This window comes from Anser anser (assembly GCF_964211835.1).
Source record: "Anser anser genome assembly, chromosome: 7".
Taxonomy (NCBI): Eukaryota; Metazoa; Chordata; class Aves; order Anseriformes; family Anatidae; genus Anser; species Anser anser.
In genome coordinates this window covers 22,911,008-22,938,529 of record NC_139727.1, presented here as the reverse complement: position 1 = coordinate 22,938,529, position 27,522 = coordinate 22,911,008, and the positions used below count along the sequence as shown (strand labels likewise).

The 27,522-nt window shown below is 43.3% G+C and overlaps 2 protein-coding genes across 7 annotated transcripts in view; one reads left to right on the top strand and one right to left on the bottom strand.

The window, feature by feature from the left end:
* Nucleotides 1-27,522, bottom strand: part of LOC310902209 (cardiac-enriched FHL2-interacting protein) — a 113,003-nt gene that overhangs the window by 83,937 nt on the left and 1,544 nt on the right. Inside the window, exons 2-4 of one of the 4 annotated variants that reach the window (XR_014586560.1) lie at nt 23,145-23,241; nt 21,298-21,456; nt 13,635-19,092 (exon numbers count right to left, since the gene is read on the bottom strand). The gene's annotated coding sequence lies outside the window, so the exon portion shown is untranslated. Of the gene's footprint in view, nt 1-13,634; nt 19,093-21,297; nt 21,457-23,144; nt 23,242-24,598; nt 25,147-27,522 lie in introns of those variants that run through there. The other 3 variants (XM_083843370.1, XR_014586561.1, XR_014586562.1) reach the window with 3 other exon arrangements.
* Nucleotides 7,426-27,522, top strand: part of VSTM4 (V-set and transmembrane domain containing 4) — a 36,723-nt gene continuing 16,626 nt past the window's right edge. The window contains exons 1-5 of one of the 3 annotated variants that reach the window (XM_083843401.1): nt 7,426-7,922; nt 13,230-13,628; nt 19,705-19,773; nt 21,315-21,422; nt 24,559-24,592. In XM_083843401.1, coding sequence (XP_083699527.1) covers nt 7,868-7,922; nt 13,230-13,628; nt 19,705-19,773; nt 21,315-21,422; nt 24,559-24,592 — 665 coding nt within the window. In that variant the 5' untranslated portion in view covers nt 7,426-7,867. The remainder of the gene's footprint in view (nt 7,923-13,229; nt 13,629-19,704; nt 19,774-21,314; nt 21,423-24,558; nt 24,593-27,522) is intronic. The other 2 variants (XM_083843402.1, XM_083843400.1) reach the window with 2 other exon arrangements.

The following is a 27,522-nucleotide window of genomic DNA, read 5'->3' as shown; positions in this document are numbered from 1 at the left end:
GCACCTGAACTTCTGTACTTTGAAAAAGAACATATAAAGCAATTCTTTTGCTGCTTATTTTTACCTTTAAGGGAAAGAGGGTGAAGAACACACAACATTCAGCAACTGACAACTATGTGAAGAAGATGCCTTTAACTTGCTACAGGACCAACTTTTATTTCACTTAAAGGCAGGCAGTATACATCCATATCTACAACATGCAAGAGACTATACCTTAAAATTTTCAATACTTGAAGGACTTGAAAGTCAATAATTTTGTTTATTCACAGCTGTGCCAAAAATTCTTCAGAGAGATCATCCTAGGAACACAAATGAGGTAACTGTTTGAGCAGTTCATAGACCTGTTGGATATTTGGATGGATATTTATTATTTCTCTGCTCAGCAGGAAACATAACAACTCATCTCATCCACAACTCCTCCTGAAGCTCAGAGGTCCATGTTTGACCACTACTCAACCCTAGATAGCATGCAAAATTTGACTGGAGCTTGTGGCTTGAACTATCTCTGGTAAAGCTCTTTACTGGGAGATTTCTTTAAGAAACAGTAGGTTTTTACTTCTGTTTAAAAGTGTAGAGAATCAGTTCTAAAGTTAGCGGCTGCCAAAGTGTAGCAACACCATTCCTGACAACAGAGCAAAAGGAGAGCACATCTTCCAGGGACATTCCTGAGGTTAGGGAAAGATTCCCTGCTTTTCTGACAACAAGCTCTGTGCTGTGGGTATGTGTGTGGGTACTTTGTTTCCAGCCTGGAATGTTTTTAAAAATGCAAAACAGAAAGATGCAGGATTTATTATCCAAATTTAATAAAAGCAGAAGCACAAGAAAGTCTTGGGGAACATGGTAGAAAATAGAGATAAGAGAGCAAGATGCTATCTATGCCTGAATAGGGCAAAGTAGGTCAGAAGCATTGTTATTCCTTGGGATGTGAAAAGCTTAAATAACTTTTCTATGAAATGTTCAAGGATTTAGTATTTCTACTATGGGAGAAAAAATACAGAGAGCACAAAACAATAACAACGAAGAAAAGGCTAGGAGAGTTCTTCAGATCTCATTTAGTCCAACATCCTTCTGAAAAGCTGGCTGGCTATTCTTAAACAACTTATGACAGATATTTGTGCAATCTATACCTAAAACCTCCCATAAGGAGGGCCCCTAAGCTCCCTATTCCAGCCCTTGATTAACCTTGTGGTTAGAAAGCATTTTCTGTTATCTTATTTTGCTTTCTGCAATTTAGATCTGTAGTTTCTCATTCTACTGTCAGTGGACATGGATAGTTGTTTGTTCCCTCTTTTTGCAAAAGCCCCAGAATACCTGAAGATTTATTACACCTCCTAATACTCAGCTATCCCAGCTTTGCAGTGTTTCCTCACAGGCCACGTTTGCTAGAGCTGTGACCTTCCTTGCTGAGCTCTCCAGTTGGTGCATATGTTTTTTTCCAGTTTGTAGTTGCTTTCCAGCTGTGACCTTCAGGTCTTTCCAAGGTGAGTTAGCAACTTCTGAAGTGCCAATAATAGTTTGGTTCCACTAGCTAGACAACAGAGTTAATAAGAGCTTCACAGACAATTTTCCAGACTTACTGAAAAAGGCAGATTCTGAATGTGTCATAGCTCTGTAGGTAGGGGGAATAATAGCTAATGCATACAATGCATAGGAGGAAAAAAAAAAAGTATCAGAAGCAATACTTGAGAAGTTTTGGTTCATATCACAACTATTCTTCACCTTAATTCCCCTTCATCCAAAACCTGCATTTCACAACCATTCATTTCCCTGCTGGACACTACCTCCATCTTCCTCCTCAATGCATGGTGGGGTATGGCCCGGTCAGAAACAGCAGGCACAGGCAAGAGGAGCATTTCTTGTGATACTTCTGGCCTGAGCAGAAGCAGGCTGGAGAAGGAATTCATGTGGAGGCCTTTGTTCTTAAGACCCATCCAGGATAAATTTTCTAATTTGTGCAATTTGCTGCGCAGAAGTTTGAAAGTTTAAGACAATAAATCCAAACATAACCAGACAAATGGTGGACACATACATTGAACCTTCTGATAGGAGGTTCACATACATAGGAGGACACATACATAGAACCTTCTGTTTTTGTCAGTGTGACTTTTCATACGAACCACGTGGCACCAGTTGACAGCAATGGCTGTTTGAGAATCCCCATGTGGGTTCAGTGACTCTTTCATGATCTGCTTCACCCCAGGAAGCTTTCCCTCTACAATGCTTTATTCCTGTCAGGGCCACAGCCAGTATCACCCTGAGCCACCCTGAACAGGGAGGAGGGGTACGCTGGCAAACTTCATCTTGCTTGATGTTAGCACAACATCTTGCCGAGAAAGCAAGTGCTGTAAATCATATGAAGCTGGAAAAGTCCCCTAGGAACACAGTATTGTTTGCTTGCCCTGCTCGTACTACTCTTCTCTAAGCATTTGCTAACAGCCACAGCCAGGAAGAGGGCACTGAGCTGGAAGGATCACTGCGCTGTCCCAAGAGAGCAATTCTGACACTCTTCCACGTGACAAAGAGGCCACAGGATGTCTCAGAGTGATGATCCAAAGACAAGTTATGAACACAAAGCTTTAAATACACTGCCAGCACAGGCCGTGAAGAAAGCACACCCCAGATCCCACGAGGCAGGAGACCTCACAGATAAGCCATGTCGCTGCAGGCTTCAGGAGGCGGTTGTGCTGCCCCAGGCTCAGTCACAACATTTCCTGGGGAGGCAGATCAGCAGAAATGGGCCAGCACAGTGCAATGACAGGGCAGCTCTCACTGGCCATGCAGTGCTGGAGTCTGTACCCCCTCAAAGTCAGGCAGGCTGGGATGAGCAGGCTCCCAGCGAGCAGCTCAGGGCAAAGCAGCCAGGAATGTTTTAGCTGGGACATGCGCCTAATGAGAATATGGAGCCAGAACATATTACTGTACTGAAAAGGCTTTGAAATCCATCTTAGCGTGACATTTGCTCACCTACTGCCAGAAATAAGGACATCTAAAAGCTACATTTTAATGTATTTGGAGAACAGAGGTGGAAATGTAATAGACTTTTTAACAAGCCTTAAATGATGCTCTTATCTACAGTTATATGAAGCTGAGGCTATACCTTTGCGCATGATGATGCACAGTAAGACACAATAAGACTTAAACAGATTTCAACATCTTGCACACATCTAAGGAAGCAGAAAATACAAAGGATGTCTCACATTACAGAGGCTCTTAACACTTGCGAAACATCCCAAAGTCTCATGTTTGGGGGGATTAGTAGTGCCCTGCAAATTGGAATGACCAAACTTGAAGCAGGAGCTAAGAAAAACATAATAAATCCCCTTTCCTCTTATGCAGTCCCAAACATAATCATAAAAGTAGTAACAAAAGGAAGTTCCCTGGAGACTAAATAATGTGCTCTCATTGGAATGGAAAGAAAATGGAAAAAATGCTTGTTGCAGCATCAAATTTTAAGGATGGGATTTCACCTGTCCAGGAAACATCCCACAAAAAAATCAGATCCTACCCAGGTATATCACTATCATTCGTAACTCTGAAAAAATAAAAAAAAAAAAAGGAAAAGACACAGGAGCTCTTACAGTAGTGCCTGTCCTGTTGTTGAAGAGCTGGTTGCCATAAGCCAGTCCACAAAGTAGCTAGGGGAAAATACAGGAGTAGAATTTTTAATCCCAAACCGCGTTATTCAGCAGCTCTGGGCTGTTACAATTCAAAACTAATTTTGCCCATTAAAGGGATGGTAAAGTCTGGATACAGATCCAAACTCCATCCATGCTTGGCAACACTGAATCAGTCTGGATTTTATCCATCTCTAATCACTGAACATTCATTTACAATTAAGATTGCACGGGCCATGGGAGCTACCTGCTGCTGGATCCTTAGCAGAGCTGGCTATAATTGTCTCTGCTGTAAGGTTCAGGCAGGCAGGCAGCATCTTTGCAGGAGGTGTGGGAGGGTTAGAGGCTGCAGCTGCCCCGATCAGTCCAGGTACAGAGGAGAAGTCCAGAGAGACAGAGTTTATCACTAGCAAACTTCATCCATCACTCAGCAGAAGCACAACTCCCCTCAGCAATCGCATATGAAAGCCAGCAGTCAGCCCACCCCAGTCCACCTGCACTGACATTTCTCTCAGTGCTACAGCACAGCTGAAACAACCCCGCGTTGTGGCAGATGTTACTACGTCCCTGTATGCACTGAAGTACACGCACACAGCTGGTCTGGCCCCCTGAGACGTGTGATTCCTCGAACACAACCCCAGGGAGCAGGGGCTCCAGGCTCTGTGGGAAAAGGCAGCTGAGCTGTGTCAGCTGCACCGAAGTGCTGAGCAGGCACTTTCCAGCTCCGAGCAGACCCGTTCTGACAGGAAACCAGGACACGTACGTGCTGCCAAAGCTGAGGAAGCCATATCCTGCGGGGCAGAGGCTCAGCTCGCCTGCATCAGCACACGTCCAGCAGAGCGAGGGGAGGTGCATGGGCTGACAGCCCTGCGGGTGAGAGAGAAGGGGAATTGGGATTTCTGGTGTGCAGACCAACTGTGACCCTACCAGGTGGGAGGCATGGACAAGCTGGAATAAACATTTTGCAAAAGCAGGAGCATCTCAGCTGTTACAAATGGGTTGAAGGGGTGAAAGGTTTTAAGAGTGAAAGAATGCAAACCATATCATTGCAACCTTTCATCCAGGTTGCCAAAATATTTCCAGTCCCGTCAGCAGCCCTTCCCAATCCAGGCCAAATAAGTTTACGGATCACCCAGCTGCAGTCCAGGAGTTGGGACCCATTTGCATAAAATCATCCAAGAAGCCTGCAGTACATCTGAGAAGATGAGAGGCAACAGTTTGTGTTTCTCCACTGCTCAGTAGCCTGACTAGTGCTGTCTGGCCTGTGAGTATATCCCAAAACATTGGTAAAGATAGGTTACATGCTGCATTGCCTAGCAAATGCGGCTGGAGATCCAGCTTAGTGGCAAGAGAGAGGCCCAAGCACAGGAGCTCATGGGTCCTGTTCCTAGCTGTGCAACGGAGAGCTCTCCTTTGGTAAAGAACACACAAGGTCAGCATTACCTGAGCTCATTTGTATCATGACAAGTACAAAAGAATTTCAGCCTAAACCACTTCTAAAAGTACTTTCTGAAATTTAAAAGAAACACTCCTGTGAGAATAAAGAGCACTTCTCATGCTCTTTCGTTAACAAAGGTGTTTCAGTGGGGGAGAAACCAACTAAATGATTCTATGCAAAACAGCAAACCCACAACACAGGGAAATGTCAAAGGCACAGAGATCACAAGCTGCAGAACAGAAACAACGTGGCAGTAAGCTGGCAGGCACATAAGGCTGGAGAAGCCCAGGTGGGCCTCTGATGTCTTCTATCTATTTTTTGTCATGGGCAAATACCTCTTAGGAAGCCTTCTCCCCAGCTGATTGATCCAGCTCTGCCCCAGAGCTCATTAGGGTGATGCAACTGAAGGAACTGTTAGTGCCACCAGTAACCGGAGTGGTTGCAAAGACACAAATACCGATACCGATTCTCATAGTGCACCATTAAGCTATCCAGGGCCCAGGCACTCACATGAGAGCTTAGGCAGTCCTTATTGATCAGAATTTTGTATGCACCCTTAAAAGATTAGTAGACTGAAGGAATCTATGCGAGACATGGCATGCAGAAAATGCTTTGGAAAAGAGTAGGCAAAATCAGTCATCCCTGCTTCACCTTTCAGCCAGCAGACCCAGGATTTCCTGAGCTAGAGCTTCAATCAGGACCATCAAATTAAATAATTGCTGGTGCACCTTTTTTTGTGTGTGTGTGAATTTGTCTGCTTCTTTATGAATTAACTTCTCTCTTTGATAGGATGTTCCTTTCCTGAGTTAAAAGAGTAGATTTGAATCTACAGATCTTAATTAGCTCCCCAGGCAGTACATTTTTTAACAACTCTGTCTGTTTCCTCAGGTCTGCTGATCTGTGCATAACGCAGACCTGGCATTCTCTTGTGAGGAGTGTTTGCTGAACAGACGCAAAAGCCTGTCCCTGAAGTAAAAGAATTGCCCAATGGTCCGAACAAGCCATGCACCCATCAATTCATGTTCCTGCACCTTCTGCTTCCATCCATGTCTATTAAAGGCAGGGTTCAGCCTCAAAAGGATCAGATGAAGCACATGCTAATTTTTCTGTGATGCATAAAAGCAGACATGTATTATCCTGCCTCAGGGATTACTAGGAGAGGGGTGGAGTAGCTATATTGGTACTAATTGCACTATCCATGAAAGCAGGAATGCCAATGTGTTTGTATCATCCACACTTCACACAAGATGAATACTGAAATCAGGCATAATCCATCATACCTGCTGGTAGAAGGATTAAGTCCCCCTCTCTGGAGATTTGTGGGCTTTAAAATGATAAATATCATCAAAAGAAGCAAAGGGGAAGGGCAGAGGTAGACTGCCTAGTACCATGTTCCCCGAAAGACCTTATGCCATGGAGATTGAATGCAGAAGCCATCACAAGATGAAAGTGCTGGATTAAGATAATTAATGAAGTGGTGATTATGGTCCGTTTTATGAGGCTGAACCCTGCCATTAATAGACATAGAAGCGATGCAGCACTGCAGTACTTCGTCTTCTGCCTTCTCAGGGGGCAGATTCTGGACAGACCTTCACTACAAAACCAGTTCGGTTAACTCCTGCCCTCTGATACCATTCAAGGTGGTGACCTGCAACCTTCAGCAAACACTGTTCTCTCTGGTTTTAGATTTTTACAAGCATAAGGCATTCCCATAGCCTCATCCACTGTGACTGCCATCCTCGCTGAAGTTAAGGGTGGGTTATCAGACTGCACACAGAAGATGCTGAGGCAGGGACACATCACTTTCCACCACCACTGCTGCCACATTGCCTGGCACAGAGACACCAAGCAACTGGAGGGGGTGATGGCAGTAGCAATGTAAAGGAGCCCCATGGTGTATTTGGTCAGTGGCCTTGGAGTACTTCACAAAGGGGTTAAACCAACTGGTCCTTTCTGGCTCTAGGGTGTTGTATCACTTGGCAAAATAAGAATGGTATCCTTGGAGTGATGCACCTTAAGCAGGTCTCTCTATTAATTCAGGACTTTTTATGGCAGAGGGTGAATGTCCATGGTTGGTAGTTGTGCTGCTACAGCAGAGCAAAACCCTGTCACCACCAGAGCACTGTGATGTCCCAGCACAGGCACCCAAACAGCCTAAGGCATCCATCCCCATGCCTGCCCAAGGGCCACTCCTGCCTGCCAAACCACCTCACCCCCAAGCTGCCACCAGCAGAGCCCACAGAAAGGGAGATGGCTGTTATCTGGAATCACTTAGAAACGAGGCTCCTGCTCCAGCTGAAGAGTGGGCTGTGGGAACGGGTGTGAGGACCTGCAAATGTCAAACACTTCCAGGGAAGCAGAGAGGGTGCGTTAACAGTCTGCCCAGCCCCGACACCCTGCGCAGCCTCCCTGAGCTGCTGGGCTCTCGTGCTGGCTCACAATAAGGATTTCCGTGCTTGGAGAGGGGAGCTCCCTGCTTCGCCTCTGCTCAGATCCCCGTCCTTTGGGCAGGGTGTGCGCGCACGGGGGGCTGCTGTGATGGCAGGTGGAGCGGCCCCCAGCCCTACCTAGCCCTAGTGCCACCAGGAGAAAAGAAAGGGGAAGAAGGCGAGAAAAAGAGGAGGGGAGTCGAAGCGGGGGCAGGACGGTGGGAAGCTCAGAGAAATGGGGAGGGAAGGGAGAAAGCGGAAAAAAAGGAGGAGAAAGGGGAGGAGATGAAAGGCGAGGGGAGAAGGGAGGACGGGGCGGGGAGGAGGCAGTCGGCTCGGCACGGAGGGACGGGACGGGACGGGACGGCCCCGGCGCCCCGCGGGCCATGCGGCTGCTGGCCGCGGCTCTGGCCGCCCTGCTGGCCTCGGCCCCGGCCCCAGGTAAGCGGCACCGAGGGCACCCGGGGCCGGGGGGGCGATGGTGGGGAGCCGATGGTGGGGAGCCGGGAGAGCGGGGCTCGGCGGGCAGGAGCCCGGGCACGGGGATGTGTGCGGTGGGGGGGGGACCGGCCGCCGGCAGCCCCAGCCCCGCCGACCCCTTTCGGGGGTGCCCGGCCCGCTGCGCCCCCCCCCCCTCCCCCGGGGCCGTGGGTGCGGGAGGAAACCCCGCTGCCCACGCAGGAGCCGCTGGAAGCGTTCCCTCGGGAGTTTTAGTCCCACAGGTGCCTGGATTCCGTAGGCAGCCGGTGGGCATGGGGCCCCCAGGTCGCTTGGTGCTAAGAGCAGCCCCTGCTCCTGCCTGCTTCGCTTCCAAAATGAAAAGCGCATCGGGCAGCGCTGTGTTGTGTCCCGCAGCTGCAGCAGTGGACGAGTCTGGCTCTGAACTTCAAGGCGCGGGGAGGGTTAGGAGGGTGGGGAAGCCCGGCTCCTTAGAGGGTAACCGGAGTTGGATTTGCACCTCTGCCTCAGCAGCGCAGGAGGTGGCAGAGGTTTGGTGTAAGTTCATCTTCAGTCACTGCAGGAGCTTTCCAAGGGAAGGAGCCTCTGACTTGTGAAAGTTGCAGACATCCGTTCAACCGAAAGCAGCTGGTTGCTTTTGGTGATCTTTCTAGCCAGCTCCTAATTATTTTCATTTAAACAAAGAGCTTTGCTTCTTCCTGGCTCATCTGCTCTTCTTACTTCTTAACTGAAGCGAAATCAAAATAAAGCAGGCTTTGACAGTAACACGGTTTCACAGAACAAACTACAACGCAGACAGAAGCCACCCCGTCTGCTTCTGCTCCCGCAAATCCAAGATGAGATGGGAACTACTGAGATGGCAGCTGCTCTGATGGCATGCCTCTTCAGTCCCTTGGCTATCAGCAGGGGCTGGGGAAAAAGTTCTCCCAGCCCTAAAGGGTGGCTTGTAGACGCTGTCCTTCAGTCTCCATGGAAGCAGGGAGAGGGACCTGTAAGTAATGCTAAACCCAGATGCTTGCAGCAGTTACAGGAGCAACCCTACTGGTGTGGGATCTCCACCGCAGCAGCTGGGCCTCTTCACAAGAACACAGCCCCACTGGAACTGCCCCCCAGACCCAAGAATCCAGCAGCAACTGTTTGTCTTTTGCTGCTGCTCCAGCACAGTCAGTGGGGCAGGCCCTGGCATGGACAGGTTTCTGGCTGCTGAAACTGTGGTTCCTTACTCCTGACAGTGCCATAAAACTGTCTTGGTATGTAATATGGCAGACAAAAGGTCCAAACCTAGCTAATACTTGGGATTGAACTCATGTGTAGGCACAAGTGGGTTATTTTCAGATTAGGATTTTTCAAATCGGGGTTTAGTTTTAGGACTACCCTTCTGTGACTCCCAACAGCCCCGGTGAGACATGCAGGTGGAAGGGACCAAAGAAACAAGCAGCTAAAGGCCAGGGATGGGGGCAACTAAATCAGCTGGTTGCAGATGGGAAAGAGAGACACGTTTGATGATTAAGCACACGCCAAAGGAATCCTCAAGCCTTTGACTCACTCTCCTCCCTTTTTCTATAAATAGTTTCCCTTTTCAAGCAGAAGCAAGACTAAACTCTTGTGGTGAGCTCCACCTGAGCAGCAACATCGTGCTATACTGGGAAGCCAGGAAAAGAAAACAAGTGATTCCTCACTTGGAGCAGCAATCTGAAGCCTAGAAACTCAGTGCTGTGCTGGCACATAAGCCTGATCTCAAGTTGTGGAGGAGTCTCCTGTCTTGGCACAGAGCCCACTACAAGGATAAACCTCGTGTTGGGGCTGGTCCAGCGGCCGCTAAAGACAAGGGAAACATTTCCACTAGCGCCTGGAGGCCCTCACTGAGGCTTGTCCTTCCCACATGGGAGGTAGATGACCTCTCCCCCAGCCATCCACCACTGCTCCTGCTCCAGTGGCAGTGGGAGGATAAAGTCAAATGGACACCATTTTCTTGTTTCACGTAAAGCATCACCTCACCCTGCCCAACATAAGATGAGGTGAGGTCACAGTCACCAGAAAATTTCCAAAGCTTTTCCCTCTTATGCACTTGTACAGCTGCCCCGGTTCGAGGTGTAGAAGATAGGACATATTTCCACTGCTCTGACAAACCTTCAGGCAACTGGCCCTCTGAAGTAAATGAGCTTTCCTACACAAAGGATGCAAAATTTGGTATTTCCTTACAGAAAGGCACATCCCCCAAGGAAAAGTAGAAGCCCTAGGTATAAAATACCGATTTTTGTATGAGTGTAAGCAGCTAGAAGGGAACCAGAGACTCCACATACAATGCCTCTTTATCTTCTCGCAGAGGCTTCCATCAGCACCATATCTGAATTCCTCAGTATTTTCTCTGGGGTACTTTTTGGCAATGTGTTCTGCCTAGTTTCGAGTTAAGCAATGATTCTTTTGCTTTTTATTTTGGGATAGTATTCCACAATTAATCCTAGCCAGCTTTTTCAAACAAGAAGTTCACATGTCAGGAAAATGACATAATTGTTTTTCTTTACAGCTTTTCATGATATGCTCATAATTTCAGTAGAGAAAGCTCATGTTTTTCATTTACCCAAACCACATTTTTATAATCAATTTCTTAAAAGTTTTATAGCATAAATAATTCTGAGAACTCCCAAAAGTGCTGAAATTCCTAAATTTATTTCTTATTTTCTGAGCCTTCAAAATTTTAATCTCCTTTTGATGGCGGAGGCAGCCACTTTGTCTTCACATCTGCCTGTAAAGCACTGAGGCCCTGTCACTCCAGCATGTAGTAAATGAAGTTTCATGCCTGGAAATCTTTGGTGGTATTCAGACTTAATTTTAAATTTCAACATCCTGTTCTACTTGTGTGCTTTCTATGATCCAAAATAATCTCTTGCTTTGGCACTCACATGAAGTGCACACTCACACAAACATAATGCACACACAAACATAATGCACAGATAATTATATCAATAACCTAGACCATTCTTAACTGTGTTTTCTTGAATAAATCTTTTCATCACACTACTTTTTTTCCTTCACAAAACGTCTACTTGTACAAAATGTATACTTCATGGTGTCTACTTGGAAAAAATCATACCAATCAGTAAAACTTTCTATTAAAATAACACAAAGTAATTATACTATTTATTTTCAGAGGGTTCTTCTCTCAAACAACTGCAATGTAACTTTTTAAATTCAGTAGGATTTACTTTAAGTAAGGTGATACATTTCATCACTCCATTTCACAGCTTCACTGAGGCCACAGAAGCAGCATCTCTGCCTTCAGTACTCCTTCAGAAATAGATGGAAATACTTTACTTGCTTATTTTGAGATAAATATATGTTTGTGTTTCAGGAGCTGATGTCAGACAAGAGTCTGCCAAAATGCTCATCCCTTTTGTTAAAATGTTCCTAGCTGATGTGCTAGAAAAGTGTCCAGAAATGAAAAAAATCCTTCTCCCAGAGTTGTAATTCTCATTGGTGTTTGAGTACAGTATACTCACATAACAGGAAGCTCAATATTCACATTTTAGAGGACATTTCATGCTTTGCACAGCGTTTTGCAGGGAGTGCTTTCTCACTGTTAAAATATGCTTCTCTCTAGTGGATGCCATCAGACCAGTAGATTACACACTACAAGTAACTTAGGAAACACGTTGCCACAATATACCAAAAAATAGATCAGGTCAAAAATAGATCAGTCTGTGATATGACTACCAAGGACATAATATACGTTGGGAAGGAAATAAAATGGGTGTTGATTCCCATGCCTCAGAAAATCTGTTAAGCATAAATCAGCAAGGTCAGGAAAGAAAAATCTTGCACTAATGAACAGCTATGGACTTCTTTCAACCTTCACCTATACTGACTATTGTTAGAAATAAAGCAGAGAGACAACTAGTCTAAACTAGATTCATGATGAAGAACAGGAAAAAAAAGTCAGAAATGAATGGAAAAACGAAATAACCATTTGCCCCAATATAACCGCATATCACACTTTGTCATGCAAGTAATGTCATATTAAATTGAATTTGTAGTCAGAAGGACTGATCTGACAGATTTAATCCAGATGATCATGTGATTATGACAAGAAGAATATTACTTAAAACAGAGGACACAGGGAACTGTAAAGTGAGGAGTTACTCATATCTGAGGAGTTACAGGAATGTAGGGAGGTTAGTAGTCCTTTAGTGACTCATCTAGGGAACAGTAGCATGTAAGGTTTGCACAAATTATGTCCAAAAGAAAGAAACAGAAGCATACACATTGAAATTACGTGACTTTATCAAGTCAGCATACGATTGTGGTAGCATGTGGAAAAACTGAGGACCAAGTAACAAAAGTGGAGCAGAACTTAGTAAAGCTAAGTCATGCACTTGGGGATTAGTAAGAATTTCTCTGATGAACTAGGAACTGAACCACAAATGACAAAGGAGGTAAAACACTCAAGTGTATCTAAATATAAACTGATATATAATCCCATATGAAACTATGATGAAAAAGGACAATGGAATTCTGGATACACAAAGTATTTCTAATCAAACCTGGAATGTACATTGACTATTTCACAGGACATTGGAGAGCTGCTTTTCAGAGCCTGTCTATAATTCCAAGCACCCATAATAAAAATAACAAAAACATTACAATCAAAACAAAAATTTAAGGAGGAAGCAATGCACAGAAGGGTTACCAAGGTGAATAGGGAAGTGGAAATACTACTTTACCAGAGAAGACTAACAAAGCTTGGCTTCTTTCGCTCAACAAAGTGCTGATTTGAGAGGCCAGATAATTGCTTTCTATATGGAGTCAGGAAGTAAACGCCATTTAAACGTAAAGGGTAAAGTTCGCACAGGAGCAAATGGGCACAAACTGGTTATTGAAAAAAGTTAGCTTGGAAATTGTAAGAAGGATGCGAGTCACTGGAAGATGCGAGTCAGCTGGTCAGGGAACAGCTTTCCAAAAGATATTCCGGGCTCTTACTCCAAGCCAGTTCTAGACAAGGCTTGTTCAAGGTGATGAAAGATTATGTGATATTGGGCCTGCGACAGCAAAGTGTCTACCTCAGCCCTATCTTATTTATTAGAGGACACAAGAATACTGGAGCAGATTGACTGAATGCCATCCTTAACTTTCACAGAGAGACAGAATATGTCAGGTTCTAGAAGCTCATTGAGTTGCTGCACACGGAACTCATACTGTTGGTTTACCTGCTGTGGATCTGTATGCTGGGACAGATTATGGTGCTGTTGTGCTGGCAGGGAGGATTCTCACCATCTTTTCTTTCCTTTGCAGATATTTGTGAGGCTTTAAACGTGACAGTCTCTCCAGGACCGACAGTACGATACTCCGAGGGAGATAATGCTACCCTTTACTGCCACATTTCTCAAAAGAGGAAGACAGACAATTTGCTGGCTGTGCGGTGGGTCTTTGCTGTATCACCTACCCAGGAGTATCTGATGATCAAAATGACTAAATTTGGGTCTGTCCAGTATTATGGAAATTATACTCATCATTTCCACAAGCAGAGACTTCGTCTTCTTAAGGAGAAACATGGAACTCTGTACAAATTCCTTATCCTAAGCCTCCAGCAAACCGACCAAGGACACTATATATGCAAAGTGCAGGAAATTGGCAAACACAGGAATAAGTGGACAGCATGGTCAAATGGCACAGCAGCTACTGAAATTCGAGGTGAGAAATCACTGATTTCAGTTCTATCATTTTTCTCGTCCTATGATCTTTCTGTCAAGTTCATCCGTAAGATATTTGAAGTTAGGTTATTTTTTTAAATGTTATCTGTGGATATTAGAAGAAAATCTAATACCCTGCTTCTTTACTTACACATTACAATTTAAACATTATTCAGCCCATAATAAAATGTGAACAAGCGAGATTAGTATATTTGTAGAAGATGGTCTATTTCCTTTGCCTTTCACCAGAATAGCAGCAATTAAGGTTCTGTTACATTCAGCTATGGGTCTCTACAACTTTGCCAGTGGGAACAAAGAAATGTCATTATTATTTAAATACAAAGAGACAGAAAGAGAGAGAAATTAACTTATTTTCTAAAGAATACGAAGTGGGTCAGCCAGAAATAGAAGATATTTTAGATCTGTGTTTTGCCTCTCTCTTGGTGTTTTCATTTCTTTTAGTTCTAATCCAGAAGCAGTTTACAAGTTGCATTTCTAGTATCACTCCTGCACTTTTGTTTATACAATTTGTAGCCAGAAAGCAGAGCTAGAAAAGCAGCGAACAGCCTGACTTAGATAAAGAAATGACCAGCAACAAGTGAGGGTTTTGAACCGTACATCTCAGCTGGAAAACAGGCCTTCTCTTTGGGGTGGCTCAGCTCAAACCTGACACCACCACATCCACGCGTGGTGAAACTGGATTTAGAGAACAGACTCCTTTGAAGAGCTGGCTGAGTTCAGCAGTTGTGCTGTCAGGGCTAGCTGACAAACAAGCCCCCTGCATGTGGTTTTACATACAGAAAAATTGATTTCCCACAGAGCCAGCTCTGAAGATAATGCCAAAAATCAAGGGGGACTGCTTGGTCCATAGGTCTGGAAATTCCAGAGGTTTATCTAGCAATCACAGAAAAACCTGTAAGAGAAAATTGTACTTCATGAAATTTCTGCCATTGTTGTTGATGCTAAATTTACTGTTGTGTTTAGATTGCACAGGTTATTCCCATAGCTGGGAAATCCCAATCCCATTTATCTAATTTTTGTTTTGGGGAAAATGGCCCTAGCTCTTTTCTAAAACCAATTTTGCACTAAGGGGACTCCACTGACTACAAGCTTTTTCCAGACAGATTCAAACACGTTTATGTAGACTTAATTCAAAGCACATTCCCTTAGTGCCACCTTCATTAGCATCATTCAGGTTTCTGTATCACTTTTGGATTATACACACACCAGGGGACAAATGTAACAGTGAAAAATAATCTTTGAGTGCATGATCTCCTCTGGAAAGCTCTCAGGTGTCACTACAAGAGCAAAGGTGGAAAAACAATATAATGAGATAAACAGCAATTTCACTTTGACCAGCAATGTTTAAATCTGCCTTGAGAAATTATGACATTAATATAATACAATTAGCTGATTATTACTAGCAATGATGAAAGACACTAACAATCCAAAGCTGAATCTCTGGTTGTTTTGGTAACAAAGGCCATGGGTCAATTTTAAACAACCATAAGAAAATCTTTGGTCTTACTGGTTATGTAAAATTTGTCCCTCTCTGAAGAAAAGCTCCAAGCTCAAAGCTGGTAACTGTTGTTCTTGCTCTGACCTGTGGCCAGTGACCTTCCACATTGCAGTCAATGACTGGGGCTCCTGGACATGCCACAGGAGGAGGTGGCCAGCACTAAGGTTATCGTGGAGAGAGGACACACTAGGATACAGGACACAGAATTCATTAGCTTCACAGTTCAAAGAACAGTTTCATGTTTGGTTTTTGTTGTTGCTTTCACTCTGTTGTTTTCAAATGGGGAGGAGTAAACTTACCAGGGCCCAACATCCCCTGAACTCAGCCATCTTGCATCTCTGGAGATCATTAAATTTTACAAGCACTGACCCCATGTTGGGTGGCTGGAGCCAAGGCACAGTGGTTAGTCTCACAACCACACGGGGATCTGTGCTGAAATGAAACTTTATGGTATGCGTGATTTAGCCCTGCAGACTTCAGGCATTAGCTTGCTTCATGCTCAGCAGTTATTCTTCCCTGCTGTTCCTGCTCTTGGCTAAGAACGGGGACTCCTCCTCCTCTCCCTCTCTCTTCCTCCTTCACCCCTCCAGATTTGGCTAAAAGGAACTGGGAAGAAGGAGGCCTGATCATCCCAACTGCCTCAGCCACCTCTGGGAAGGGGCAAAGCCGGCAAATGATGCAGGGGACAGAAACCAGGGCTTGAGTCTCAACCTACAAAAACATGGTGGTTCAAGTGCTGGAGGGGAAGAGGAGGAGAGTCTGAGTGTAACAATGAGGAGGCTTCCCCTGGTGGTTGGAAGGGATGGGCAGGGCTGAAGCTTGCAGACCTACAGGTAGAGCGAGGAGGTCAGCACACAATCCCAGAGTCTTAGACTCACCTTCATCCCCATCCCAGGCTGTCCCTCACATCAGAGAGCTTAAAACACTGCTTCAAACACTGAAATCCTCTCTTCATGTTTTCCAGTGCTTTGGGGAAAAAATGCTGAGGATTACTCGAGGGAGGAAAGCTAGAGAGAACCAGGTCTGATGCAGAGAGACAGTGAAGGAGAAGAGTATCATTTCCACTGAGGGAACTATGCTGCCCCATTGCCTATGATCATCCGCAGCAGACCAGTAGCTATCTTCAAGAGTGGCACACTGAAGGATAACAACTAGTGCATTTCTTGCACAAAGAACTTGCAAAATAAACCAGAACATAAACACAAGAAGTGCAGAACAAGTACTTCAGGAAAATGAAGGAAAAAAAAAAAAAGGAAGAAGAAAAAAGAGAGGAAATCGGATGTAGGATCATTTTTAGGATTTTCCTGTGATAGTGTAATTTCATAAGTCAAGTCAGTAGTTTAAAGTGTTTTCACATTCAGTGAAGGATAGAATTTCCTAAATGCCTGTACTGAAACATATGGATTTATCTGGAGTGTTTGTTAGGGGAACAACATACTGCAGGTAAATGGCAACAGAAGAAAAAGCAATATAAAATATTGATGGACCACCTGTCAAAACTCTTCTCACAGATGTCACTCTGCATGTTGCATTGTTGCACAGGCTACTGAAAACTATAACACAGAAATGTCTCTTTGCTCTTCCTAGCCAAAATCTGGGGTTCAGATTAATTTAGTTATTGCAAAGAAGAAAAATGAGAATTTATCAGTCTGTTCCTTAAATGCTAAATTAGCTCTTATTTTTCTGATTTCTAGTACTATTTATAAATACATGATCAGGGTGAGGATTTGCAGCTCATGAATTCATCCTTCTCAAACTGTCTGGTCATCTGTATTGCTTCTCTCTGCTTCCAGTGTAACCCAAAGCAGGGCAGGAAACTTGAGATAAGGAAGGAGGGCAGGACACCTGTAGAGTACACACACTGACAACACTCCACGGGGATCTCAGGCCGACACCCCCAGAAGAAATATCTATTCTAATTCCAAATCCAGGTTAAAAGATTGTGGAATCACAGAACCATGGAACGGCTTGGGTTGGAAGGGACCTTAAAGATCATCTGGTTCCGACCCCTTTGCTAAGGGCAGGGACTAAGATACTAAGAGACACTTGAAAAGTCACATATCTTTAAATGTCATAGCCACTCTTTTAGTGCTAAAAGCCCCTTTACTGGAAAATAACTGCCTTAGCTAGCATCAGGTAAAACACTGTGATTGGACAGGCCTTGCTACACACGGGAGGGAAGGCAACGATTTTCAGAGTGGTGATAAAGTCTCCAGTTTCCCCCATGGTAACACTTGGGCTTTTCAAGGAAATTTTCTTCCAAACACATTTTGTATTTTATATTATGATCAGTTACACTTTTTATTGCAAAGGGATTTGGTTTTATTGCAGTTAGATCCTGGAAAAAAAAAAGGAGCAATACAAATTGCCTGAAGCACATGGATACTTAAACAGTACTGTTTGTGCTTTATCAAATAAGGTAGCAGTGCTCAAACACATCACAGTTGCTGTCTTTTCTAACATTTTGTTCCAGTTAATGTGTCTGCAATTACGCAAAAATTCGAAGTGGTATCTTTATGCTAAAACACCAGATAAATTTCTTACAGGCTTGCACATCAGGTGGATGCAGAAATAGGAATTATTTTTGTTAACACAGGAAGATGAGGTCAGTGCGTAAGACAGAAAACTGCGGGGGAAATGCAGAAGGAAGAGTCATTCTGCACCTTCAAAATCTAACTTGCACTGCAAGCAGAAAAAAACAGAGGCAGTTCAGTATGTAGCCTTTGTCAGCCACAAAGCATAGCACTATTTCAATCAAAAGAACTTGATAGATTAAGCCTGGGTCTGTAGTATCTAACACTATTAACTTTTGTTTGGATTTTGTTATTTGCTAGCAAGTTTGCTAGTGTGAATTTGTGTAGTCCACAAAGAGGTTGCAAATGCATTTTTTTTGCAACACCATTTTTTACAGATAGACATATTGGAATTGTGGAAAATAAAAAAAAAAAGAGTTACAGGCTATAGTTCCTTAATGTTTAATAATGGCAATTAAAAGATTAGTTACACATCTGGCTTCTCCTCTAGGGGCTGAATAAATTTTTCAGAAATGGAGCCTCATCTGATGGGGATGGAGAGTCCTACATTTGTGAATTCACTTGTCAACTACAGCAACTTTGTGGTCTTTTAGAAAGCTCAGCTGAAATTTGAGATGCTGCAGTTTGCCCCTTTAGGTGTAATGAATACAAGACAGCAAACAGAATTCACAGGAAGGATATTGTTAAATCCTGGTAGTAAATCCATGTCCTCACATTGTCAAGAATTGTCTCCTACTTCAGCCATACAACATATTCACCCTAAGCTAAGGTGGATCTCTTTCCCCTCCCTGCATCTTCTCCTGAAAAGTATATGATCTTTTCATGGGTTTGTCTGGTCAATATTAGCCTAAAACCAAGTTAATCATCTTCATTGTAGTACTGAATACACCAGAAAACAGTTTGAGGAAAAAAAAGACATCGTAAAGATGGTTCTCCCACTGCCTTCCTATCAGAAAACTCAAAAAAGCGAGTGGTCTTCTACAAACAATATGCCACACCTCCAAACCACCATTTACAGATGGGTAATCCCTCCATCCCAGGTACTGCACATGGTTTAGGAAGAATAGTACATGTTCTAAATGGTTTATGATCCAAGAGAAGAGATTATATGTAGGAGGACAGAGAAAATTAGACAGTCCAACTAAAATCCTACTGGCATGGACAACAAGTAGAGATGATCACGTCTCGTTGAGAAGTTTGTGTATCAGAGTTTCCTACAGAAAAGACTCTGAATTCTATTAAGTATTAGTAGCCTGTGCTGTTTCCTAACAGTAAAAATGTTGCAAGATAAAGGAATGCAAGAACTTTTTCCCCCCCAAAAATAAACAAAAGCCCTTTTTTCAGGGAATGTATTCTAAAATACTTGCCAAAAAGCCACTCGTGTGATGCTTTCACCCAACAAATGAGTAGACCTGTGAAAAAAATGTTCAGGATAAGCTTCCCATCACAACTAAACAGCAGATTTCGTTATTTCTGAAAGTATTTCCATATCCACTGAGTTAGGCCCACACATCACATCCCTACAAGACAGGCCTTAATTTCCTTTTTAAAGGGATACTTTTCTGTAATGATTTGCCACACAAACCTCTCTTGGAGGCAACCTGGAAGACATCACCAGACTCCTTTTCCATTGTAATGACAGCTAACATAAGAAATCATGGATTAACATAAGTGAGATCATCTAATCTGATGTCATGAAAATATGTCAGCATGCTTAAACAATCTGACTGGGAGAGCAGAGAGGGTTTTGAACAGTGGGTGATCCAGCAGTCAGAGCATTTGGATTCTAGTACCAGGTTGTACAGTTGTTATGAAACAACCAGATGAGATTTGATGGAAGACATTTTTAGTAATGCTATTTTATAAATGAAGTGTTTCATTGAAATAAAACTCTTAGTTAAAGTAAGATCTTGATGCACTGATGTGTAAGGCAGAACTACATTTACTCTGAGAGATCCCAACACTTTCTTCTGTGTATTTTCAATTCTTGTTATGTCCTCTTTGTTGGTTTTTTTTTTTTTCAGTGATTTCATCAAAAACTTCCGATGATCCCACTTTCAAGAAAAACCATGAAGCTTGGAAGTTTTTTGAAGGTAAGACACATCTAACTGCTACTGGTTGCATACAAGATGTTAGTTTGGCCAAACTCTACAGTACAACTCAAGTGCCCCCCAACAGGCCTAGTTTTGCACGTTCCTGTACAAACTCAGGCCTTGCCTCAGAAGGCATCCCACAGACTACAGGGGGTGCTGGCAAAAAGAGAACAGAAGGCTTCAGCTCCGCTTTCCTATACATTTGTTATGGTCAATGGAAAAGTGGCCTATACCTGGCTGATCATGCAATGCAAATGCAAACCCTCATCCAGGAGGGTGCTGAGCATGAGGTACCAAGCCCTGTGCACTCCCACTGGCCTTAGAAACTGCTCACAAACCATGCTCTGCACTGCGGGAGCAGCTTAAAGCCCCCTGGAGTTTCAAGGCAAGCAGTACTTTCTGTGTGTATTAGGGCACATCTGTTCCAAGAGACTGAAATCCAGAACTTGCACGCAGCTGGGATTCCCTCCTCCTCCTCCCACCCCAACCTGGGGCACCAGTGAAGCACCAGCCCAACATTTGCAGCCGCTGTGCTGCACTGCCTGACGGGCAGCACTGCTTGCTCAGTTCTGCGGAGAGCCTTGCTGCTCAAACCACAATTTACAAACTATATTGTTGTACTGTGTATGGGGAGATGTTGTAAACGAAGCACAGAACTGTAGGTCAGGGGTCTGGTTCCAGCAACGCTATTTCCTACAAGAACACTTGACCTCTGAGGCTTGGTTTCCTCTCTGTAAAGTGGGAAAGAAGCCAATATACATCCCCAAGGACATTTCAAGGCATTAATGGGTAGAGCATCCTTGAAGTGCTCTATTTAGAGTTCTAGTAAAAGCAGAAATAAGTCATCAAAGACTTGTCCTTCTGAATAAAATACTCTGTCTTGATCTGCTGTGGTAGAAGTCCTGCCCCCCCCCAAGCAGGAATGTGTTATGGGACCTGACTGAAAGCCACAAAGAGAGACTGAGGCTGTAGTTTGAAAAATACAGAAAATGTATGGATAAAAATTTCAAGCCAATGCTGCCACCAAAAAAAAAAAAAAAAAAACCTAAACAGCAATCACAGGCTTCCTTCCTTCTTCCTCAGCCACTCAGCACTCCCCCAACTCTCCCTACTGCCACTTTTAAAAATTGTTTTCATGTCTTTATTTTTAAACCAGTACAGCTGTTTGAACTGGGAAATAATCCAACTGAAGTTCTTCTGGTTTTGTTAGCCACACCAAAAACACACAAAAACAAACCCAAACAAACAAACAAAAAACCCCACCACCACTACAACAACCAAAGAAACCAAACCAGCCTTCTCCTCCCTCCCAAAAGCAAGCCCTCATAAATACACCTATTAGTGCTTATAGAGACTTCACCCAAATTTTAAACTGAGCAGGATGCCATATGAAAATTTCAAGAATGTTAATTATTTCTGAACTGTTACCTAATTCTTTTGGGTCACGCTCTGTTTAGGTCTTGTTGAAATAACATTTTTCTATCTTGTAAGCATGAAGCACACAGCAGCAACATTGAGCATCACCTGTGCTTGCCTTTCAGATTTGTACGTGTACGCAGTGTTTGTGTGCTCAATAGGAATCATCAGTGTTCTCCTTTTCACGCTCGTCATTCTCTGTCAGTCGCTTCTGAACAAGAGGAGATCCACAGGTGAGTGAAATGTCATTCTTGCTGGCTGCAAGACCTTTACCAAAGAGGGAAAGGGGGACAAGGAGAATGGAGAAAATGCATGAAATAAAAATATTTCCTTGCTTTTATTTTAAACTAAAAAAAAAAAAGATAGGAAAGACTGCTTTATTTCTGCCAGAAAAAAATGGAATTTTCCTCCAGAGAGTAACTAGGACAAAGGCCTTTTGCTCCCCTTGAATAGCTATTTCACTTTAAATTTGCATTGTACTTTTTCAGAACCCTTCAACTTTTCTTAAACATAAATTGCAGGTTGTTAGGACTTTCTTCAAAGACTACCAAGTTCTATATCATTAAATTGCATTCTGACCAGATCTAGCCAACATTTTGCAGGAGTGACATTTCTGCATGCATGTTTAGAGGGGCTTCAAAGCAATTTTCTTGTGTTCCATTTTCTTATCCCTTCCTTACTAAGCTGTCAGTGTTCTTGAGAAAGGGGGGCTGTTATTAGCACTCTCTCATTTGTAGCGTACTTTGAACCTAAAGCATCATTTTGTCATTCAGATATGTATATTCACTATAGTCTTTCAAGACCAAGGATTACCATTTCATCCTTCTCTTTCTCTTCCTCAGAGAGGGTTTTTCAAAGAGGCTAAACCTGCGTGAAAGCAGCCCTGTTGTAACCAAAAGTGCTATTTCAGATCTGTGGAGTAACCAGTGCAGACTCTACTTTCATTTCAGTTTAAGAATGGTATTTTTTGGAGACCTCACACTGTGATAATTAAAATAGCAGCATGTTTAGCAGCCACCATGCTTGAGGAGAGCATAAGGACCATCTCTGAACAGAAGCTTTGAAAAAGAGTTTGGTTAGTGATTTGTCCTGTGAATGACAGGAGAGAATTGTGACTTGTTGCCTCTTCAGCACTACACACGTACCACAAAGGAATGCATGACTCAGATACACATGAAAGAAGACACATAAGCCAAAACATGGATGTGCACAGAAGTCCTTGCCTGACCACAACAGTATTTCAAGCTGTGGCTCTGTTTTCCTGGTAGTGCCCTCAGTAGAGTAACTCCAGTTCTATCTGAACCCAAGAACTGTGCTTGCCCAGAGGAAGAAATAAGATCAATGTTATTCTTCCTACCCTGGTAAGTGATGACAAGTGCTTTGTGCCAAGGGAGTACCCACACTTAAGTGTGTTGGTCATGGTGAGTCACCCTGAAGCCACAAGCACTAGACACTCTCTGGCAGACATTGGGCTAGGTTTTGCTTCTCTTTGTATTTATTTGTAGTAGCATAAGTGAATGACCAGCTTAGAGAAAAGCTCTCTTCACATCAAATCAACACAAGTTAATTATAAAAAGAATATAGAATAAGCATATACAACAGATAAAAAATAATTTATTCTGAGCTAAACCCTTTCTTCACTACTCTAATATCTGAATAATTGTGGTCTTAAATTTTTATTTAGATTTTGTACACTATCCAGTAAACACCATCAGCATTAAACTTATGGTTTCAATTGAAATGTAACAGAATAAAGCTTAATAGACAGGCACTCAGTATTCAACAGGTTATACCTATCTATAGGCCTTTCATCCAGGGCCACCTGGTCAGAGCATTCTCCCAAAGCAACGTTAATCAGCTCAGCATTCAGTTAAGCAGCAGGGAATTAAAACAGCAGTGCTCTCTCATTCAGACTGTTAGAATAAGGCACTTCTCCTCAAAAAGCGTTATCTTACCTTCTTTCCATCCGTGGTACTCTGTACCTCCATCCTGGGCTGGAGTAGGCAGATCCTAGTGTTCAGGTGAAAGGAGCCTTCAGCAAAATCCTGAAGCCTGTCATTAAGGAAGGGAGAAGGGCACAGCATAGCAACCTCCAAGAGCTTCACCCTGAGCCTTCAGGCCAGCTCCAGGCACAGCTTTTTCCACCTTCGGTGTGGTGATTGCCACACCATCTTCCTCAGAGGCCCTCCAAGAGAAGCCTGACCCTCACGGAACAGGGTTGTCAGGGGCCCAAGACAACCAAAACCATCTCCATACCTCACCTTCTGGGTAAATTTCCATCAGAAAAATTACCATTTCCAGTCACCCCACCCATCATGGGAACACATCTGAAGCAAAGCATGGAAACACCAACAGCTCCGTCCACTCTCCCACCATCCCCTCTCCAGCTTCCTCTCACTTCCTCAGCCCTAACACCTTATTTATTTAAGTCCAAAATACAGCCCGTGAGGAGCTGTTCAGCTTCCTTGGAATGGAAAATTTAGGTAAGACCAAATGTGAAAGTTTTCCTGCACAGAGGGGCATAATTTTTAAGTGCACCATTGTCTGGTTTTCAAAGCTTTTTAAAGAATGGAGAAAATTAAGATGCAGGGGGTTACCTATGTTACATTACACTTCACACCATGGCCCAGGGTTGCTCCCTCTTTTCTTTTAAAGATATAAATTGGCTGTAGTTTAACTAGAAGAGCCAAAGCCTCTCCTCCTGCCTGCATCTCTCCACGCGGCACAGCTTGGGCAGAGCCAAGCCACAGAAGAGCATCTTAATAACCCTGGCTCCTGAAAGGCTGCAGGAGGGAAGCTGCCCTTGCTCAGGCTACTGATTCAAAGCAGTGTGAAGTGGGAGGATTTAAACAACTCACACACACGCAGTCAGAGATGGCACTGGCCAGACTGGACCTCCAGTCTGATCCCAGGAGGCAACCCCTAAATGCCTGAGGCTTCAGGCTAGCCTACATTAGGAACAGCAGCGGCTCCTGTAGCTGCATGGTATATTTCAGGCTTCTGGAAATAAACAGAGGCACCACAGGGGAAATAAAAGTCCTCAGAGTAAAATTACTGGCCTGCTGTGCTTTTCCTTAGCAAGATGTCTCTTGTCTGGGCTGACCAGGGCTGACCACTGGAATGTAAGCTGCCCAGCACTTCCACAGCAGATTTTTGCTGTTTGATACATTTCCCTCTCCCAAGCGTAGCTGTCTTTGAAACCGACTACATTTTAATTCACAAAATATGGTGATCGTTAGCAGCTCTCCCAGTGTGACAACCTGGCTCCTCCACAGTCCCAGGAGCACAGGTCTACCTGCAGTGTCCATTTGTAATCCATGAACAGTACCAGTGTGAAGCCACATTTTCTTTCTTTCTTTTCTTTAACAGTGAAGCATTACCTGGTGAAATGCCCCCAGAACAGGTAGGAGATTACAGTTCTCTTTACTATAACCCAAGGCACCAGTTCTGTTTTGGTTTTGCTGTGTATATTGAAGATGAGTAATGTTTTCCAAAATGCCTGCATGACGATAAAGAGTCCCAGGTCCATGACTCATGGATGTGCCTGAAAGCCAACATCTGCCGTGCATGACAGGGGAGATCCACCTGTGCTGTCTTGCTGTAGGTCCTGCTTCAGTGACAAGCCTTTCCTTGAGGCTCTGAATTGCTTTCTGGAGAATCCTGTTGGGTTTCCCAACACCTAACCAGATGGTAGTGACATAAGCCATCCAACTACATAAAGCACACAATGTTACCCAATAATTCCTGCACCCAGAACTGGGAGTGGGGCTCAGAAGCATATTTTCTTGGCCCACAGTCTAATCCTAGCCGAAGACTCCGGGTGATGGGAAAAACTCTACTTCTGCTGTAGTCATTAATCACTGTCCCTTTAAATACCACTGACTGCCAAAAGTTTTTGATTGCGTGGTAGTATAAAACTGATGTCCAGTGTATGAGCTTCTTGAGATATAAACTGTGCTGGAATGGCAGTAAAAGAAAGATGACAAAAGTATTTTACAAACAAAAAAAAAAGAGTAAAGAGGGACGCCTCATAATGCAATAGAACATCTGTTTCCCAGTTTTCAGTGACATAAAACATGTTTCTGGCCTTGTAGTTTAAATCCAGTATCGCTTGGTATCACAGATACTATTTCTCATAGTATCTTTTTAGCACCAATTCATTGCCAAGTATAGCATGTCCTAGATCCTAAACTAGTGTAATTTTTGGTGCATTCTCATGGGATAATCACTGTATTCGTTCTAACCAACACTCGGATGTAAGCGAAGTCAAAATAAAGCTACAGAGAGTTCAGGCGAGGTCAGTACAAACTGAAACTTTCATGTTATTCTTGAAAGATCTTTGTTTTGTGACCCTGACCAGCCATTGCACCACACCAAAAGTTTACAGAGACAGCTCAGCAGTTTTCATTTTTCCCTGAATGTTTTTTTTCCTTTTCCTTCTTTATTAGCCACTAGGACAAACTTAGAACTAAGGAAAAAAAAAGTGGGGGAGGAAATCAAAGGAAATCAAGATTGTTAGAGAACAAAAAGATAGGAGTAAAATGAGACTGATTGAAAAGATGACAGTCAAAACCGGTGAAAAAATTGAACATGGCAGTCAGATAAAAAGACTCATTATATTATACAGAATCTGCCTGTCTGGGCATACGTGATGTGGTAGTGATACCACTAAAAATGCTAAACTTGGGAGCTGAATAGCAGGGAGGAAACAAGCCAACATGATTTCTTCACCTTAAAATGGAATCTTAGGAAGTGAAAGAAGTGCATGGCTCTATATGGATAAAAAATGTGGCTTAATGTATTTTAGTCTGACAAGGTATGCTAGTGAAAACCCTGATCCTACAAATGCATGTCAAGTCCTACAAGATCCTACAAGTGCACTGACTTCAGGGATTTAAAATAAGTACCTATGAATGCGTTACCAGTATTATGCTTTCTGCTGTGTTTCACAATTAGTACCTTTTATTTTCTACCCTCTACTAAAAACATAAACCATTAATTCCTTTGAACTTGTTAGGACTATCTCTATACTTGAAGTTAAGCAGAATTGATATTAAACATGTTATGATCCACGTCTGATACAAAACAGTTTCCATTCTTGTGCTTCAAGGCATCACAAAATCTGAATGGCAAGTAAACCTGGTATTCTGGCTTATCCAGATGTGCTACTGCTAACAGGTAAACCCACTGAAAGGAAGGAAATGCAGTTGCATAAGCTGGCACCGGGCACTGGTTACTTCTAGCTGAATGCCAGCGGTGCGCCAGCAGTGCTATGGTCACACAATGACAGAATTCAGAAGCTTGGAGACAGTTTGAAGTGTTAGAGGCTATGAGAGGTATGTGACGGCTTCATCCACCTACACTGCAAAACCCGAGGAACCCCATCAGTGTTGCCAGATCAAACCAGAATCTTAAAAGCTTGACCAGATCTCATTTGTGCACTTGGCACAAGGGCTGCATTTCAAACCATCTTCCTTTACCTGCCCATTCCTTTAGAACTGTTTGTTAGCTTGTCTTGGAACTTAATTCAAAATGTTCAGGCCTCAAACCCAGTGTCTAAATGCCCATTAGGTCAATGTGATGAACAAATTTGCATGAGATTCTTGCCAGTCAAAATGGCTCAGCCTTGCTCAGCTCCAACTCCCTCAGTGATATTTCAAACTGAGAGCAGAATCAAGTTTCCAAATTACATTAATAGTCTGGTGTCTGGGAACCGTCAGCACTCCCACTGCAGTTATACCTAAGCATCTTAAAATATTTCATGTCTTGACATCATAATGATGTTTTTACTTAATTGGAAACTGAAGCACAAATTGCTAAGTGATTTGCCCCGGGTCTCACAAAATGGCCTTGGTAGAAAAGAAAATGCCTGAGTAGAACAACGTGAAACAAATGTTTGGGTTTTGGTTCACTGCTTGACCAACAACAAATAAAGGGGGAAATGAGTTAACCAAAACCCATTTCTAAAAATAAATAACTAAATAAAAAGTACAGCCATTATGGGTTTTCCAAACCACTTAGTTTTCTTTTCTGGGGTTTTCTTTCCTTTAAATATCTTCCTTTTTATTATCTGCCTTATTATTAGATCATTTTGTCAGTTTTCAGATCCAGAAACCCACAGGAGATGTAGCTTTGAAAACAGGACTTTTTTTTTTTTTCCTGTATTTTATTTGTTTGTTTTGGCCTGAACACTCCAGTCCTTCAGTGACTGCTCTTCTGGAGACAAATAATTTGAAGTGAAAAAAGCACTCACTTCGCAAAGCTGTCTGTCCCAATGCCTTGGTCCCACACCACCACTCTAACGGTGTAGGAACAAGTTCTGCCAGACTGAAC